The sequence below is a fragment of the Brachionichthys hirsutus genome, chromosome 7 (genome assembly GCF_040956055.1).
Source record: "Brachionichthys hirsutus isolate HB-005 chromosome 7, CSIRO-AGI_Bhir_v1, whole genome shotgun sequence".
Taxonomy (NCBI): Eukaryota; Metazoa; Chordata; class Actinopteri; order Lophiiformes; family Brachionichthyidae; genus Brachionichthys; species Brachionichthys hirsutus.
Window position 1 is genome coordinate 3092388 of NC_090903.1, and position 19017 is coordinate 3111404.

Below are 19017 nucleotides of genomic sequence, written 5' to 3' on the forward strand. Positions count from 1 at the left end.
ATAAATAAATAAACATTGTTTTGTCAGGAATTAATCATTTATTAACATTAACAACATTCAGCGTCTTCTTTTGCCTGTAATAATAAAAATAATAAAAATAAAAAAATAATTCCTGACGACGTGGGAGGGGAGATACGGGTTTTTGTCACATGACTTCCAGCATGTCTCCGCGCTGTCTCGCAAACACCGACTTCGCGGTAGCGGTCGGTGAGAGTGCGGACCGTTTCTGAGCGGAAACGCGTGAATCAAAGTGCCGTCGACGGTGCGGCTCCGTCAGCGGAAAGCGATCGATGGATTTTCAACAACTGTGCACTTTTGAAACTTTCCAGCAAGTCTGGAGCCACTACGGTCACGGGGGGGATTTACGGGAAGTGGTCGAGGAGGAGTTCGCGCGGATCAAAGGTAGACAGGAAACGACGGCTGTGAGGTGCAGCGTGGGTTATGACATATCTGTGCTGCGTGGGGCTCGGCGATCAGCCGGAGAACCGGAACCGACCTTTAGAAGCTTCAACCCGCTTCCGAGTCTCGTTCGTGTTGCCGGATTCCGCCACAAACAGAACAGACCGGCCTTCAAGCCTCCTGCAGAAACACTCAGAAATCCCGCGACACGTAAACGCCTCTCCGCTGTCGTCGTCATTATTTAGTTCAAACGGTCATTGCGTAGGACAAACATTCAGCTGATGACGTCATCTATCAGCTTTTCACTTTGACTTGTAATGTAAGCGTTGCTGCAGTTTATAAAGTCTGGATAAAATATAATGCTCTGTTAATATCAGCATGCTGAATTCAAGCCAGGAAACACAAACTTTTAAAAACAACAACAACATTTAGTGAAAGTTTTGGCATGACTGAAAAAGGATTTCACAAATAATGAGTTGAGTTCGAGCATGAAGGCTTATTTAGGCTTATTAAAGTCTGGTGACTTTAACATACTTAGTTTAGGCTTAGAGTTATTCATCACCACGAAGCTCCCATGCGGGTTTCCATTTGGAATTTAAGGGAATAAACTGGGAATTTTCAAAAATTGAAGGTTTACTCCTTGTAGTGAACTTAAATGTAGTTGGGGAAAGTATATTTTAGCATAATCTTGACTAAAAAGAACAGACACGCTTGAATATCCGTGCCATTCCTCCATCACGTGCACGTAGCACACTGCTTACTGCATGGCTATTGAGACCACGCCCCCTACATGCACTGTGCATTCCTCCATCACGTGCACGCAGCACACTGCTTACTGCATGGATATTGAGACCACGCCCCCTACATGCACTGTGCATTCCTCCATCACGTGCACAGATGATTTCTAGAAACTGGAACACACTTTTAAGCCCAAAGCAAAGACTATTGAAGCCACACATTTGAGCCGGTGAACGACAACAAGTGAAGAAAGTTTTGAGGATATTATGGGGCAATATATTTATTTAATGTTTAAATTGCAAATATCAAATACAAATGTATTCATCTAGTAGAGAGCTAGCTGATAAGTTAGATGCTAAATTAGCCGTAGCTAGCATCACTTATATATCTTATAAAGATGCTAGAATAAGGGAGCATCGAAGAAGTGAAGTCAAAAGAAGGTTTAGTTGTCATAGCAACTGTTGTTGTTTTGTTTATCGTAAACAGGAATAACATACCTGGACCATGCAGCAACAACTCTGTACCCCGAGTCTCTCATCAGGGAATACTGCAAGGATATTTCAAGTAATGTGTACGGTGAGAGAATATCGAGTTGTGTGTTCGTTTGTGTGTTTGTTTTATTATCGTTTATTATTATTCACTCATGAGTGAGTGCTCTGTGTCCCAATAGGAAACCCCCACAGCCACAACCCCAGCAGCAGATTGACACACGACATTATAGAGCAGGTCAGATACAGGTAAGCCCCCCCCCCCCATCTGGATCCTGACGCCATGCAGGACCAAATGATTTCCAAACAGCGTTCCCTCCCAGGGTCCTGCAGCATTTCGATGCCACCCCGGAGGAGTACGCCGTGATTTTCACCTCCGGCTGCACGGCCTCGCTCAAACTCGTGGCCGAGAGCTTCCCCTGGAGGCGGCGGGCGGACGGCGAAGCCGGGAGTCGCTTCTGCTACCTCACCGACAGCCACACGTCTGTCGTGGGCATGAGAGGGCTGACCTCTGGCTACGGAGTCGTCGCGCTGCCCGTCTCCCCACGGGAGGTGGAAAACAGGGCGAGAGAGGATCCCGACGGCGACGACGGCGGCGGCGGCCGCGAGACGCCGCACCTCTTCTGCTACCCGGCACAGAGCAACTTCTCCGGGAGGAAGTATCCCCTCAGCTACGTGGAGGGCATCCAGGCGAGGCGCCTTTACCCGGCGTGCGAGCACAGAGGCCGCTGGCTCGTGCTGCTCGACGCCGCCTCGCACGCCTGCTGTTCTCCCCTCAGCCTGCGGGACTGCCCTGCCGACTTCGTTCCCATCTCGTTCTACAAAATGTTCGGCTTCCCCACCGGCCTGGGGGCCCTCCTGGTCCGCAGAGACGCGGCAAGTACGCTCAAGAAGGCTTATTTCGGAGGAGGCACGGCGGCAGCGTACCTTGTCGGAGAGGATTATTACGTGCACGTGGCCAACGTTTCCGACAGGTGAAGCCACGCCCCCCTCTGACAGCTCGCAGTCAGTCCTGTAGCTCCTCCTCCTCATTGACGCAGGGCTTTCTTTTTCTTTCTCCCCTGCAAAGGTTTGAGGACGGGACGGTGTCGTTTTTAGACATCATTGCTGTAAACCACGGCTTCGAGGCGCTTCACAGGATCACAGGTGGTCGTCGATCCGCAGAAACACAGGGCGCCACTCACACGAGCACACGGCGGTTTCCATTCGAGCTAACGTCAGCCGCGTCCCTCCCTTTGCCTTCAGGTGGCATGCACAGCGTCCAGCAGCACTCGTTCGGCTTGGCGCGCTACACTTACATGCTGCTGTCGTGTCTTTGCCATGGCAACGGGCGACCGGTGGCTCAAATCTACACCGAGGGCCAGTTTGTGAGTCCAGCCACGCAGGGAGCGATTTTAAATTTCAACCTGAAGGATTGCCGCGGGCAGATAATCGGCTATTCTCAGGTGCATCCAGGAAACACTTCTTTCTTTCTTGCCGCCTGTTTTTTGTGTCGGTGACTGTTAAAACGAACGCTCCTCTTCACCCAGGTGGACCGAATGGCCGCCCTCTTTAACATTCATTTACGCACCGGCTGCTTTTGTAACACTGGGGCCTGCCAGTCCTTCCTCGGCCTCACCAGTCAGCAGGTGAAGAGGAACCTGCAGGTACAAAGATCAACGAGCCGGCTGCGTGTCGAAAGACCGTCCGGGGCATGTGCAGGGAGAATAAACCCGTCTTGTTCTTCCGAAAGGCCGGCCACGTCTGCGGAGACGACGTGGACCTGGTGGACGGCCAGCCGACTGGATCCGTCCGCGTGTCCTTCGGCTACATGTCAACATTTGAGGACTGTCAAACGTTCCTGAACTTCGTTGCCGAGTGCTTCGTGGAGAAGCCGGTCACAGTGGACCACGCGAGGCTCGAGAAGCTGAAGGCAGCCAAAGAGAGTCCGCCAATCGGAATTACTACTAGAGAAGCCGAGGAGACTGAGAAGCCTCGCGAAGCACCGCCGGGGGGGTCCGGACGCGGAGAGTTAAACTGCACCGGCGAGGCTTGTAATCTGACCGGCATCTATATATATCCCATCAAATCATGCGGAGCGCACGAGGTTTGGGGACGCTCCGAACGCGCCTTTTCCTTTTGCTTCTTACTTCACTCTGATTGGTTGTTTTTTTCTTCACACAGGTCCACGACTGGCCGGTGGGACCGCTGGGTCTCCTCTACGACAGATGCTGGATGGTGGTGAATGCAAACGGCGTGTGCCTGAGTCAGAAGCGAGCGCCGCGCTTATGCCTCGTTTGCCCCCGGGTCCATCTATCGTCAAACGCGTTGACCCTGCAGGCGTCAGGTCAGACTTCTTCTTGCATATTGTCTCCCTGAACATGTAAGCGCCGTTTTGAAACTTCTAAATGTTCAAATCAGGCAGATGTTCTGCTTTGAGGCGTCTTCCAGAAAAAAAGGATTAAGAATGTGGGGTTTTTTTTGTCCGGTAGGGATGGATACCATTTCGGTTCCCTTGGAAAACGGCGATCAAATGCACTCGAGTTGTCGAGTGTCCCAGAGCAAAGTTTGCGGGGACAGGTGAGCCAGACGGTGACATTTCACTGCTGTTGATGCTGGTTTGCGTCTTTGTGTTTGCATTAAGATCGATGCGGATCTGCACACGATGCACGCCGTCACAGCTTGCCGAAGTGGGGGACGCATCCAGCGGCTCGTGGATTAGATTATGTCGCTCTTCTCCTTCCTTCAGGGTGGAAACTGTCGACTGCGGGGACGAGGCTGCCTCGTGGTTTTCCGGCTTCCTCGGCCAACCTTGCCGTCTCATTAGACTCAATCCCAGATTTACTCGAAGCTTGAAGAAGCGGAGGCCGAGCGGAGGTAAATACTTTATACTTCCTGTTTCCTTCCGGACTGTTTCTTTAACCTGCGTCTGTCTATCAGACCGAACTACGCAAGGTCACACTTTCCTGCTTGACATGACCGCCTTCTCTTCCTTTGGCGGCTTCCATCATTTTCTCTTTCTGCAAAACAACGCTCCTTAAAAGCAACACTTTATTGTTGTCTAGCGGGGCATCCGATATATTGTCTAACGGGGCATCCGATATATTGTCTAGCGGGGCATCCGATATATTGTCTATTGTTTTATTACATCCCTGTTACGGTTTTATTTAAATAGTTGTTGTTGCGCAATGAAATATATGGAGTGGCTAAACGGTTGAAATATTTACAAACTAAATTCAAAAATATTTGTATTTTAATTTGCAAATATTTGACCTAATTCAAAGCCTTCGTGTATATTGTGTTTGAGCAAGGCATTCTTTTTCAGGACAATTTGCACAATAAAAACTTTTAACGCAAACTCCATCGCTTCTTTCCTGGTGGTTTTTAAATTGTAATTGAATTTTAGAAAGTGGTAAATCTCAGCTTCTTTTTTTTTTATAGTGCAACAACCTGAGATTACCTTTAATGACATCTTTAAAGCTTCCAGTTCCTCCAGAGCTGCTTTCAGTGATACGCCTGACAAAACAGCAATTTAAGACCAACAATGGCACTTTTGAATTCATAAGGTGTTTTTTTAGAATCAATCTGGCTGTCTTTTTAAATAGAATCTTGAGAATTGGCCTAATTAAAATCTGAAATATGACTGTAATATTGAGACTTGAGATTTTGTATCAAGTGAATGAAAGCCTCTGTATTCCTGTGAAATCCTCGTTAAGGATGCAGGCCTGTTAAACCACAAATCAGAATGTTTCTGAAAAATGTTATTGTCAGATGAATAAATAAAGTTTTTTCCCTTGCAGCCGCCGCGTCGCTCTCCCTGGTGAATGAGGCTCAGTATCTCCTGATCAACCTTGCCAGTGTGAAGCTGATCCAGAAGCTGATCAGCAGCCGGTTTGGACCCACCACATGTTCTGATCCTGATGCGTACCGGTACTACTTATACATGTTTATGTCCACGCAGTAACGCAGCGTTTCCGCGTGCTCCTTCTCAGGCAGGATGCTTCCGAGGGCGATGACCTGCTGGACACGCAGAACTTCGTCCGTCGCTTCCGAGCCAATTTAGTCGTCGCCGGAGTTGAACCGTTTGAGGAGGACAACTGGTCGCACCTGATTATTGGCAACGCCCGTTTCGCGGTGAGCTGGCGCTCGGAGATAGCTGACGGGAGTCCTCGGGTACCTTGAGATCAGACTTCACAAAGGTTCCGCCCGCAGGTTACAGGGCAGTGTGGGCGGTGCCAGATGATCGGAATAGACCAGGACACTGGTCTCAGATCAAAAGAGCCGCTCGTGTCGCTGTCGCTCTACCGTAGAGAAAAGGTCGGTCAAAAATACTGCTCTGCTACGGATACTACATGCACGTGGAATAAACCGCCGAGCGCGTCATTTCCTACATTTCCAGGTGACCTTTGGTGTGTACTTGGCTCACGAACGACCAGAGAGCGCCACCGCTGCACACGTGCTGTCTGCCGGCGCCCTCGTACAACCGGCCACGCCGTCCTTGAAGTAGTCAATCCTGGAGCATCGTCTTTGTGTTCACGGAACCTTTTATTTTCCTCCTGTGCTTTCATTGCTGCAGTGTGTGTGTGTGTGTGTGTGAACTAAAATGACGTGATTGCAGATGAAGGGCATGTGTCACAACAGATCTGTCAGAGTGAAACTGCACCGTGGTCAGCTACAGTATGATCATAGAAAGAGATGAAGGGAATACTGCGTCAGGTTTTATGCAGCGTGCACACGTCTGCCGATACGGAATGTGTGGACAGAATTAAATGTTTAATGTATTAATTATTTATGCCACAATTCATCCAAAGCCTTTTCCCTTGTGGTGCTTTTATGGGCCATAGGATGCGATTACATAATTGAAGTTATAATGAAAAAAAAATCGGACTCATTTCTACTTAAATGTTTCCGGATCTAATATTTATTCTCTATAAACTATGATTATTCCACAAACCCCGATTCCATAACAGCCTGTAAGACGTGAGTGAAACAATGTGTTTTTTTCCCTTGGTGATGGCCGGATAGTATCACTATCATATGAGTATTACCCACAATGCAGCAGAAGATATTTAATGTTCACAGAATAAAAGTGTTTTTATTGACTCTGAATTTCATGGCTGCAACTTCCATCTTTTTTTGTGGAGATGAGACGAACTCAATTGTCTCGGCTGCGGCCGCACGGCTGACTACAGGTGGGGTACACCCCGGATGAGTCGCCAGCGCGTCACACGTAGAGACAACCACTCACACACACACACACTACGGACAGTTCGTTTGACCTAGATTGTCTGTTTATTGAGGTGGCGGAACCCGGAGAAAACCCACGCAGACACGGGGAGAACATACAAACCCCACACAGAGAGGAATCAAACCCAGAACCTTCTCGCCATGAGGCAACACCACTACCCACTGCGCCACCGTGCCGCCCATGGCTGCAACACATTTTATAAAAAGTCGGGACTGGGTCATGATTACCATTGTGTAATGTCCTCTTTTCCTAAAAGGACACAGAGAACACAACGCACACGTAAGAAAACACAACATGCACATCCAAGGACTAATGAGTTATGGATCAAAGGACAGTTTGAATCAGCTCATTTCAGAATAGTTAGGAGGTAAAGAAGCAACGAAAGCTGCACAGCGTCTGAACTTAGATTTGGAGATGCAGCAGCTAACTCTGTTTCCTGATAAAGTGTTTACTGTTATTAGCAACGATAACGTGAAATATATTTCCTTTTTATCTTGACATAGAATGTAAGAAAGTGCTGTAATTCAATTCAACATGTTATTACTTGTGCTTTTATAACAAACTATTCCATTTATTCTTTAATACAAAGTTGATTTAGGGACAGATATGTCCCAAAATCACGCCCCACGTGATCAATCAAAGAGCTAAGCTCCTGGAAAGAAAACTACAGGAGTTATTAATTAGTCAAGGCGGAAAACAGGACGACGCAGCGTGCAGCGCCACCGCTGGCCAGACTGGGAATAGCATCCAGCGCTGCCGCCCGAACTTCGTGCTCAACGCGTGCACTTTGGACTCACGCTGACTGCAGACGTCGTCTGGGACAACGTCGTGACCGGGGCCGGATATTTGGATATATTCTCCTTATTCTCCTCCAGTAATTACATAATGAGGAACAGGGTCGTGAAGCAGCTCCCCGGGCAGCACCCCGACCCCGGGGAGCTTCGCAAGGCGCAAACGCGTCACGCAACGTGAGTTTGCTAGCTCGGAAGCTAATTGCTCCGCTAATCTTTCCAAACTGTGATTGTGTAAATGTTTGAATGCACTTTTCCGTTGCCAACTCAGCGTGGTCACAAATCAGAGCAAGAAGAGCAGCGCGCCGCTGCTACCTGTGGACACGCCCACGGACGCGCTTCACCACGGCGCCATTACTAAGTGTTGGAGTGATGAACGTAAACGGCAGCACGCGTGACAAACGTCACGCACCAAAGTGTCCATAAAACACTTATTTCTGGGAGAAATCGGAAAATTAAAAAAAACTAGCGTTTCCAGGAAAAACGATCTTAATATGAAACTGTGGACAAATTTGGAAGTAAAAATGTACTCCAGAGGAAAGAGTATAATAAAGAGGAAAGAGTATAATAAAGAGTAATAGTTAATACATTAAAATGTATAAAATAAAAAGCATGTACATCTGGTGTACTGCTATTGTGTAGACAGTGTAGCTCACATTTAAATAATATTTACAATACATTCTGGTACTTGGCAAAAATACTAGTCATAAAACAAATGTCATATCTATTATGCAGGGTGCAGCAGGATACTCATTGTCTACAACCGGATACAAAGTATTCTAGTTCTTTAATATCTAACTTTAAATAAATCTAAATATTATATAATAAATAAATACTCTGATAAGGAAGAGGTTCCTTTGGTTCAGTTTTATTTTGTCTAATGACTCCGCATCAATGCTTATAGAAATGAAAATGAGATGAATTATTAGGTAACACCAGTAAATAATAAAATCAGGTAATCTGGTGATGTAATCAGACTGTAAACTGACACCTGGATTTTAATTTAGCATTAATTAATTAGCCTTTAATCAGAAACAGTTAAGTGTATGATATTTCTCAAACATTCACTGGCTCTTGAAAAGCACTAATTTATTGTATTTATTTCTGAGCTTTCTGCCTTCAAGCTTTAAATTATATCTGGCAACATGATGATATCTGATATAAAACAAATCTACAATGATTCTGATATCAGAGTAATGATCATCAATAACTGTAACTGCATGGCTGCCTTAGTGAGAGTACATTATGTCACATGCTGCATGACTGTATAAATGATTAAACATTGATTTGCTTCTCATTAATAATAAACTAGCAGTAACTAGCCGTAGTACAGGCAGTCACACTGGTAGCTAGTAGACCACGTCAGGTCGTAGTTAATAAGTACATGCATAGGAATGCTTTGGCCGGTGACCATTATAACCAGTACTCATTAATGATCTGGAATTACATATTATAAACTGATGCCATGACGTTTGGACACTTTATTCCTGCAATAGTTGAAGTTATAGGTGAAGAATTGTCGTCCATTGTTTTCTAAAGTTCTCTTTCATTTAATGTTAGGACCTTTATTTTGCTTTGTTTTCAACCTATTAGCACGGATTAAAGTAGTTCAGGTAGTCAGATTGGTTCCTCTTCTGTTCTTATTTGTTTAGTAGCTGTAAAATCACAAATAAAAAATATTTTCAGCCTGATGCTTTTTAGTTCACGATGTGATGTCAGCTGTCGTCCAACACTTGGCAATGTCGCTGTAGAAGCACGCGTCCAGGTCACGCGTGGCCATTCCATGTAATAGAGTGCACTGATCAAGAGCCTCTACATGTCCAGAAAATGGACTACAAGTGTGTCATTTCTGGTGTCAAGCTACTCCTGAAGCAGAGACAACGTCAGAACTATCTCACCTTTGCCAAGGAGGAGAAGAACCGGACATTCCTCGATGTCCAAAGTTCTCTTTTCAGATGAAAGTATATTTCATGTGGAAATCCAGGACCTAGAGTCTGGAGGAAGGGTGGAGAGACACACAATCCACAGTGTCCACAGTCAGTAATGGTTTGGGCCCGTGTCGTCTGCTGCTCAAAATGAGGGTAATGTTTAGATTTTAAGCAGTAATATTGTTTGTTTTTTCTCTTTTCTTAGGTCTGGCTGGTGGCTAATAAGAGGCATATTAGTCCTGGCGGTCATCTTCCTTTTGGCACCTTTCTCACTTCGTATAGTTTCACAATCGATTCAACACGCTGTTTACGCTCACAGAAGTAAGTGACTTTACGTTTCTACAAATTAATGTGAATCCTCACAAAAGGGGCCCACGTCTCATCTTTTACTATTTGCAGTCCGGGTGCCGTTCTTTGTCGACCTCAGCCAACCTGCTGATTTCTCTCTTAACCACACCATCAACATGTACTTAACATCAGAAAAAGGAATCTCCCTCGGGGTTTGGTGAGTTTGGTCCAGCTTCAACGTTTGTTTTCCGGGAATAGTAAAGCTAAAGAGTTTCTGACTGATCAGTGAATGTGTTGTTTCATATTGTTGAAAGGCACACGGTCCCTGAACATCGGTGGAATGAGGCGCAGGGGAAAGACTTGGCATGGTACCAGAACAGCTTAAGTGATGGCAATCCAATTTTTATATATCTTCATGGAAATACTGGTACCAGGTAATAATAAATATACACCACTTTGTTTTTATGCTAATATAGACAGTAATATAGAATTGTCCATATAATAAGTGTATTACTTCACAAGTAAAGAAAAAAGTATATAGGTGAGGAAAAAATAAAATTAGTTTACTCTATTCGTTACTTCCCCTTGAACTGCCACCTTATCGTCGTAGGGAAGATTGAGTGCCCGAGTTATTCTAGGGGTTATGTTGTCAGGAGCTTACGGTATGCTTCTGGTAGGATCTCCCATGGCAAACAGGTCCTGGGTGACGGGTCAGACGAAGAGCAGTTTGAAAACCCTTATGACAGAAATTAGAGCAAGGACTGTTACATCGCCCGGCATGGCGCAGCCGGGGCTCCGCCCTGGAGCCAGGCCTGGGGTCGGGGCTTGTATGCGAGTGCCTGGTGGCCAGGTCTCTGCCCACTGGGCTCAGCCCGAAAGGTTGATGTGGGCCCGACCTCCGGTGGACGCACCGTCCGCCAATGGAATCTTGGGGGATGGGTGCATTGTGACATGGGTGACAGTCGACGACATGGCGCTCGACGTCCCGATCCGCGGAAACGGTGATTAGCTCCACAGCGGTGTTCTGTTGTTGGACTTTTGTGCTAGTCACAGTTTGTCCATAATGAACACCTTGATCGAGCACAGGTATGCCCATAAGTGCACGTGGCACCAGGTTGCCGGGGGACAATGATTATAGACTGCTGTCGTGTCATCGGACCTTCAGCCTCGTGTCTTGGACACTCAGGTGAAGAGAGGGGCAGCGCTGTCAACTGATCACTGTCTGGTGGTTAGTTGGAGGACAGCGCCTCTGGACTGGCAGACCAGGGTGGTGGTTCCCCTTTTCAAGAAGGGGGACCGGAGGGTGTGCCCCAGCTACAGGGGGATCACGCTCTTCAGCCTCCCGGGGAAAGTCTATTCCAGGGTGCTCGAGAGGAGGATCAGACCGATAGTTGAACCTCCGATACAGGACGAACAATGCGTTGTTCGTCCCCGTTGTGGAAAACTGGACCAACTCTACACCTCCATTGGGTTCGTGGGGGGTTTCCCAACCAGTTTACATGTGTTTGGTGGATTTGGAGAAGGCGTTCGACCGCTTCCCTCGTAGTATTTTGTGTGGGGGGGGTACTTCGGGAGTAAGGAGTCCGGGGCCCTTTGCTGAGGGCTGTCCGGTCCCTGTATGATCAAAGTCAGAGTTTGATTACCAGCAGTAAGTCAAACCTGTTCCAGGTGCATGTTGGACTCTGGCAGAGCTGCCCTTTATCACCGGTCCTGTTCATAATCTTTATGGACAGGATTTCTTGACGCAGCCGGTGGCCGGAGGGTGTCTGGTTTGGGGACCACAGGATTTCATCTCTGTTTTTTGCGGACGATGTTGTCCTGTTGGCTTCTCTGAGCCTGGACCTCCAGCATGTACTGGGGCGGTTTGCAGCCGAGTGTGAAGCGAGTGGGACGAGGATCAGCACCTCCAAATCCGAGGCCATGGTTCTTGACGGGGAAAAAAGTGGGTCCGTGGGGAGTCTTCACCTCAAGTGGAGGAGTTAAAGTATCTCGGGGTCTTGTTCACAAGTGAGGGAAGGATGGAATGTGAGATTGACAGGCGGATCGGTGCAGCAGCTGCAAACAAACAAACATGAGGCAGTAAACAACAAACAAAAGCCACACAGTTGCACCGTTTGTGTCCTCAAATGTTTGCATCGTGTCTTAAAACATTATCTTATGAAGGATTTGCAAAGCAATTTTTGTAGCCGTGGATTTGTTGAACATAATTGATTGGAAGACTCTGACCTCGGATTCATTGTAAATATTGTTTTACATTATTAAGTTTAAGTTCATCATCTTATTTCTTCTTCTTTTCATGGCTCATGTGCTGTTTGTTTGAATCCAACAGAGCAGAAACTCATCGGGTAGGAGTGGCTAAAGTAAGTGATATTCAGCTTTTCTAGAGATGAAGGTACGAAGGTCTTAAGGAGTTGTTCTGATAACAGCTGCGTGTCTGCAGGTACTGAGTGCCCTTGGTTACCACGTGCTTGTGCCCGACTACAGAGGTTGGTTATGATTTTTCCTCTCTGTGCTTCTTTGTGCTTCTTTGCCTTTGTCTTGATTAAAATATGCACGTTTTTCTCACCAATTTAAGCTCTTTGATTCCTGAATGATGGGGATTGGTTGTTTAGTTGGCTGCCTTCTGGTGGCAGTGCAGCTCTGTGATCTGACTGAGCCGCTTGATTGGTGTCAGGATTTGGAGATTCCATCGGGGAGCCAACAGAAGCCGGCCTGACCACCGATGCCCTCTACTTGTTCAATTTGGTCAAAGCCCGCAGTGGAAACAGTCTGGTCATTTTCTGGGGACACTCTCTTGGGACGGGGTCAGTGAGGAAATACTCCCAATCACCAGCATTTACTCAAGAACAGTGCATGTAATGATAATAATGGATGTACATTGCATAATCCTCCTTCGGGGATTGATGAAATTGTTTGAAAGCCATGCAACATTTGCACTTTAATAGAACCTTTGTAGCCCGGGCCCTTTTGATAAAGCGCAGCAGCAGTCTTTGATTTGAGAAGATACAGACTACGACAACATGATTTTGCCAATGAAGAAAGATAATTGCGCTGAAAATGAGCAAGTGAGTGTGTCCTCACAGCGAGACGCTGTATTGTATAATTTTGTCAAACAAAAAATAGGCGACTACTGCCTTGAGATAAGATAAGCATAATTAGTCGTATTGTTATAATTCAGAACACAACATGAAAACAGATTCAATTACATTTTGTCAAATTGTTTCCTGAACTAAGTGCAGATTCAAATCGGGGTAAGAAAATGCTCATAAGAAGCTCGGAGGAGGAAGAGTAACTTCAAGCAGCGTACGTAGAAAATGGCACACAGATATTTGACTCGTGCCGACTTCTAATCTTTCTGCTTGCATACATCAGTAAACGTGAAGAAAACGATGGGAAGGAGCTCTGAGTCGCAGCGAACCTGCCCTGTCAGGAATGTTTCACAAAGCGCTTGTGTCAACAGAGAGACTTTAGCTGTTGCTCTTTGTGTGTCTGTGCAGAGTGGCCACTAATCTTGCAGTAAAACTACTCGAGCAAGGTAGGTTTTTGCTACCAATGCATTTTGGCTTCAGTAATTCCACAACTCATAATGTGACCAAATGCTCTTGTTCAGAGAGGACTCTGGATGGTGTTATCCTTGAGGGGACGTTCGGTCTACAGGACGAGACGTTTCATCCTTTTATTTGGGTAAGACCTTTTTGCTGCTAAGGGTCCACTGCTACAATATACACAAACTTTTGATGTTTGATTTTTCTTTTGTTCAAAGTATTACTGGAAATTTCCACGCATTGATTATTTTTTTACGAAGCCATGGGCAGAAAACAAGGTCGTCTTTCCCAATGAAGAAAAGTACGTTTTTAATAATAAAGCACAATCGTTTGCAGCAAATGCAGCAAATACTTAATTTGTTTGTTTGTTTTGTCTTTGGGCAGTCTAAAGAAGATGAAAAGTCCAATCCTTTTCCTGCATTCAGAAGATGATCACATGACTCCCTTGTGGATTACTCAGAAGGTAGGACAGTTCAAGGCAATAGACGCAATGGATTGGACCCAAGAGCGAGACTCAGGGTCAGTTTATCACACAAAGTCACACAAGGATTAAATGGCTAGGGATGCCCCGATCAGGTTTTTTGCCCCCAAGTCCAAGTCATTTGATTTTTAACCGATACCGAGTCTCGATCCAATACTTGGATAAAAAAACTAAAGACGAGTGAAGAAACGGATCCAGGATGTCCCTTATTTTTTATATTATCATCTTATTTCAACATTTAACTCTTAAACTGAGCATTTCTGTGGCGTCGCTTGAACATTCATTTAGTAAATAAAATGCTTTTTCCACTTTGGACTTGGACTCGTGCAACAGGAAATATTAAATACGAATATTTAAAAAAATTGAGCAGTACCTCAATCATAAGGTTTTCCTCATCCACTTCAAAATACTTCCACACGGCAGACATACTTGCACTACTAGCTTCAAGCTGCTTCCGTGTTTTGCCAGAATTCAACAAATAGCACAGGAAGTGATGTCACGCTGCTGTTTCTGTTGGAGTAGAGGGCTCACTCTGTTCCACAGCGTAACTCCAGATCAGATAATAAGTAATAAAAACAACTATCCATATAAATCCGAGTCCTGATCGGTACCTAACGTCGGGCCCAATTTCCGATGGCGACATTCCTATCTAAGGCCTAACGCTGAGCATTGTGAGATGTAGCACAGCTAGCCGGTGAGTGGCTAGCCGGGGGGGGGGGGGAAGGAGGCTGAACTCAGACAGTGACAAGCCTGGAATAGCAAAGAGCATGAAGGTCCCAGAACGGCTGTCGGTGTCGGGGATGCCGTTTAAACAGCATCCCCGAGTAATGTTACTACTCTAGTAATGTTACTACTCTAGTACTGTTACTACTCTAGTAATGTTACTACTCTAGTAATGTTTCCACTGTATTAATGTTACTACTCTAGTAATGTTTCTACTCTAGTAATGTTACTACTCTAGTAATATTACTACTCTAGTAATGTTACTACTCTAGTAATGTTTCCACTCTATTAATGTTACTACTCTAGTAATGTTTCTACTCTAGTAATGTTACTACTCTAGTAATGTTACTACTCTATTAATGTTACTACTCTAGTAATATTTCTACTCTAGTAATATTTCTACTCTAGTAATGTTACTACTCTAGTAATGTTACTACTCTAGTAATGTTTCCACTCTATTAATGTTACTACTCGAGTAATGTTACTACTCTAGTAATTTTACTACTCTAGTAATGTTTCTACTCTAGTAATGTTACTACTCGAGTAATGCTACTACTCTAGTGATTTTACTACTCTAGTAATGTTACTACTCTATTAATGTTACTACTCTAGTAATGTTACTACTCTAGTGATGTTACTACTCTAGTAATGTTACTACTCTAGTAATTTTACTACTCTAGTAATGTTTCTACTCTAGTAATGTTACTACTCTAGTAATGTTACTACTCTAGTAATGCTACTACTCTAGTAATTTTACTACTCTAGTAATGTTTCTACTCTATTAATGTTACTACTCTAGTAATGTTACTACTCTAGTACTGTTACTACTCTAGTAATGTTACTACTCTAGTAATGTTACTACTCTATTAATGTTACTACTCTAGTAATGTTACTACTCTAGTACTGTTACTACTCGAGTAATGCTACTACTCTAGTAATTTTACTACTCTAGTAATTTTACTACTCTAGTAATGTTACCATTTTTAGGGACATCTTATCCTAACACAGACTATCTGTTAAGAAGACACACATCCCCCCCCCCCCCAGTTGTTTGAGGTGGCGGTGAGTGCCCAGCATGCCGAGCGTGTCCAGCTGGTGTCCTTTGAAGCTTCCCTGGGGTACCTGCACAACGGCTTATATCGAGATGCCCGTCTGCCTGACATCATAAAGTGAGATCATGTTTTTGTAACGATGCTAAAATAATTGCGGTCTGCTAAATGGTCGCCATGGCTACAGCATGTGCATCTCATCATGTCTTCCCTGCAGGAGGTTTGTGCTGTCAGTGTAATTTTGGAGAGGATGACCGAACCAGAAAGGCCTCGCTAGCCTCGATACGTGCCGCCCTGACTTGATTTGATCAGACATTTAATTCCAATGGGTTGTCCTTCCAGATGCATAAACGTTGCATACGCCTGTGATTTTATTTTGAATATCTGATTTGTGTGGCTCCAAAATGTTACTGTTTCAGAAGGCTTTTAGATCAAGGACATCATTTTTTTTTAATATGTGTATAATTAATTCACCTTTTTTAGGACTAGAATTAAAGATTCCCATCAGGACCAATGAATTTTGTGGTAGGCGCCCTCTACTGGGAACTGTGTGGTGACAATAATAATATAAAGCAAATGATAAATTTGGTCATCCATGATTGACAGATCTGTGATTCCCTTAATCACAAGTGTGGCTTTAGAAAGAGAAACAGGAATTCTTAATCGTATTCATAAAAATGCTTTTTCTGTATTTTAATCTCAGAGTATTTTGTGCATTTAATTAAGTTTTCAATGGCATTGCAGTTCAATTATTCAAATAAATATTTTCTTTGTCTACCAGCTGTTCATAGACCTGTCTGTCTTGTTCTTTCTGATGCGAGAAGCAGATATTTATATCTTGGTCTGACTCAAAGTGGAATCTCTGGCCACACGTCTGGTCTTTTAGCCCGGAAATCGGGTCTTGGTCCAAATTAGAACACATAACATTTTGAGAGCAATCTGGATCGAAAAAAAAAATGAGAATCTGGATGTTCCCATTTACTTGTAATAGAGGCTTAATTTTTTTTTTTTGTAAAATATGCATTTAATTCACAGTCATAAATGGATCCGATATGCTCCATCATGCAAAATGTCTTCTGGATCTGATCCAGAATGAGGTCTGGAAAAAACGTTCAATTCTAACATTTACGGATTAAAAAAACACAAACTCTGATTCACTTTAACTTATCCTGGTTAGTGTAAAAGAGAACGATTTAGAACCTTTTGATGATAGCTCTGAGATGGACGTTTGATACAAATCAACCTGCAGGTCCAGCGTGTAACTGATAAATAGCCTGCTTTTAAGGACACTAGATTGCTGTATTGCCCTGTATTCTGAGCTCAGGATCATCTTATTCCTATTTTCATCATCCACCCAAATGCTGGTGGAGTTAGGAAGGCCTCCTCCTTTTCCTGAATTCTAACGATTTGCTCCACACCAGCCGATCAGAACGTTTCAGCTGTCTATCTGATCTGCATGAAGAGCTCAAAACCCACGACTGAGCTGGGCTTCAATCGCCACTTTGACTGCTTCTGGACCAGCATGACCAGTACAGCCCAGCAACCCCAACCCCAGCTTCTTTTATTGTGACAAATTTGTCAGAAGGTTCCATTAAGACCTTATCTTTCCAAATATTTGAGTGTTCTGATGATTACTTCATGGTGCGGACTTTAAAGGGTTAATACCCAGGTAATATTTACGTTGTGCAAATAAACATTTATTAGCTAATATGTGCGGTTGAATAATACCAAAAGCCGTCGGGTGTGAATCTGATAAAAGTAAAGGGCAAGGAAAAAGGCTTAGCTCCGTGGATTTTTTTTTTTTTTTTTTGGGGGGGGGGGGGGGGGCAGACATTACAGGACGTTTTCCACGACTGTGAACTTTTTGATGAAGATAAAAGTGAAGAGGAAAATGGAATGAAGGTCATCACACACTTTCTGGGAGCGTGGCTGAACGCCATCTGATTGGTTAGTATGGAGGCGGGTTGACATCCATGGTAATAATACCAGCTGAGCTATTCTGTGACGTGATGAGCAGATTACGTCACGAGAAGCAGAATAAATGGAATTATTCTGACCCAGCAAAAGACTGGTTTGCCTCATTTACATTGATCCAAGTTCAAGAATCAAAGAGACGACATTTACTGCTACAGTACAAAGTACAGTACAGTAACACAGTACAGTACACAGTACAGTATACATATACTTTTACAGAGGCCCACTTTTGTGACGTGAGATCTGTTGCTCCACCCCCTTTCCTCATTTTGGCTGTCTGTTTTTTTTGTTTTGTTAGTTTATTTTTGTTTTTATTATTATAACCTGACTGTTTTTTTTGTTTCTATTATAACCTGTCTGTTTTTTTTGTTTTGTTAGTTTATTTTTTTTACATTTTATCACCTGTCTGTTTGTTTGTTTTGTTGGTTTATTTTTTTTATTATTATAACCTGTCTGTTTTTTTTGTTTTGTTAGTTTATTTATTTTTTATTATTATAACCTGTCTGTTATTTTGTTTTGTTGGTTTATTTTTTATTATAACCTGTCTGTTTTGTTTTGTTAGGTTATAATAATAATAAATAAATAAACTGTCTGTTTTTTTTGTTTTGTTAGTTTATTTATTTATTATTATTATAACCTGTCTGTTTTTTTTGTTTTGTTAGTTTATTTTTATTTATTTATTATAACCTGTCTGTTATTTTGTTTTGTTAGTTTATTTATTTATTATTATTATAACCTGTCTGTTATTTTGTTTTGTTGGTTTATTTTTTTTAATTATTATAACCTGTCTGATTTTTTTGTTTTGTTAGTTTTTTTTTATTATTATTATAACCTGTCTGTTATTTTGTTTTGTTGGTTTATTTTTTTTAATTATTATAACCTGTCTGTTTTTTTTGTTTTGTTAGTTTATTTATTTATTATTATTATAACCTGTCTGTTATTTTGTTTTGTTAGTTTATTTATTTATTATTATTATAACCTGTCTGTTATTTTGTTTTGTTGGTTTTTTTTTTTTTTTTATTATAACCTGTCTGTTTGTTTTGTTTTGTTAGGTTATTTATTTATTATTATTATAACCTGTCTGCTGGACGCAAAGATCCTGCTTCCTGCACTCGTCCTCTGAAAGGTGACGTGCCAGTCGGATGACGTGGCTCCACGTTGAGAGGCGCGGACTCGCGTTTCTTTATTCACCATTTTATTCATCGATTGCTGCAGTGAATGGAGGATACGAACCACGTGATGCAAAGCAGCCAATCCAATGAGCGTACGTAGGGCGTACGCCATATGCGTAAGAAGCGTCGCAAAAAACTGCCTCTGTCATACAACCAGGAAGGAGGTGGGCTAGCCTTACGAAGCTAATCTTTCTGGCTACTTTCTCCGGCAATA

At 43.6% G+C, this 19017-nt stretch overlaps 2 protein-coding genes across 4 annotated transcripts; both read left to right on the forward strand.

Moving 5' to 3' along the window:
- The first annotated feature begins 64 nt into the window (after positions 1-64).
- Positions 65-6707, forward strand: mocos (molybdenum cofactor sulfurase). 3 transcript variants are annotated; one of them, XR_011105559.1, is made up of 15 exons: positions 65-402; positions 1624-1713; positions 1808-1874; positions 1949-2599; positions 2695-2771; positions 2871-3070; positions 3155-3271; positions 3358-3711; positions 3789-3951; positions 4097-4184; positions 4354-4481; positions 5405-5495; positions 5597-5738; positions 5824-5921; positions 6004-6707. XR_011105559.1 is itself a non-coding variant. In XM_068741168.1 (15 exons), the coding sequence occupies exons 1-15, from the start codon at positions 291-293 to the stop codon at positions 6109-6111; spliced, it is 2493 nt and encodes an 830-aa protein (XP_068597269.1). In that variant the 5' UTR covers positions 65-290; the 3' UTR covers positions 6112-6707. The 3 variants fall into 3 exon arrangements, 2 of the variants coding, with proteins under 2 accessions (XP_068597269.1, XP_068597270.1); XM_068741168.1 differs by having other exon boundaries at positions 5817-5921; XM_068741169.1 differs by having other exon boundaries at positions 3155-3253; positions 5817-5921.
- Positions 6708-7737: 1030 nt separating this feature from the next.
- On the forward strand, positions 7738-15896 carry LOC137896022 (lysophosphatidylserine lipase ABHD12-like). Its single transcript, XM_068741552.1, has 13 exons — positions 7738-7820; positions 9777-9892; positions 9971-10076; positions 10174-10293; positions 12189-12219; positions 12300-12345; positions 12534-12663; positions 13357-13398; positions 13474-13543; positions 13623-13705; positions 13789-13867; positions 15656-15777; positions 15875-15896. Exons 1-13 carry the CDS (start codon positions 7738-7740, stop codon positions 15894-15896), a joined length of 1050 nt encoding a protein of 349 aa, XP_068597653.1.
- Positions 15897-19017: the final 3121 nt, after the last annotated feature.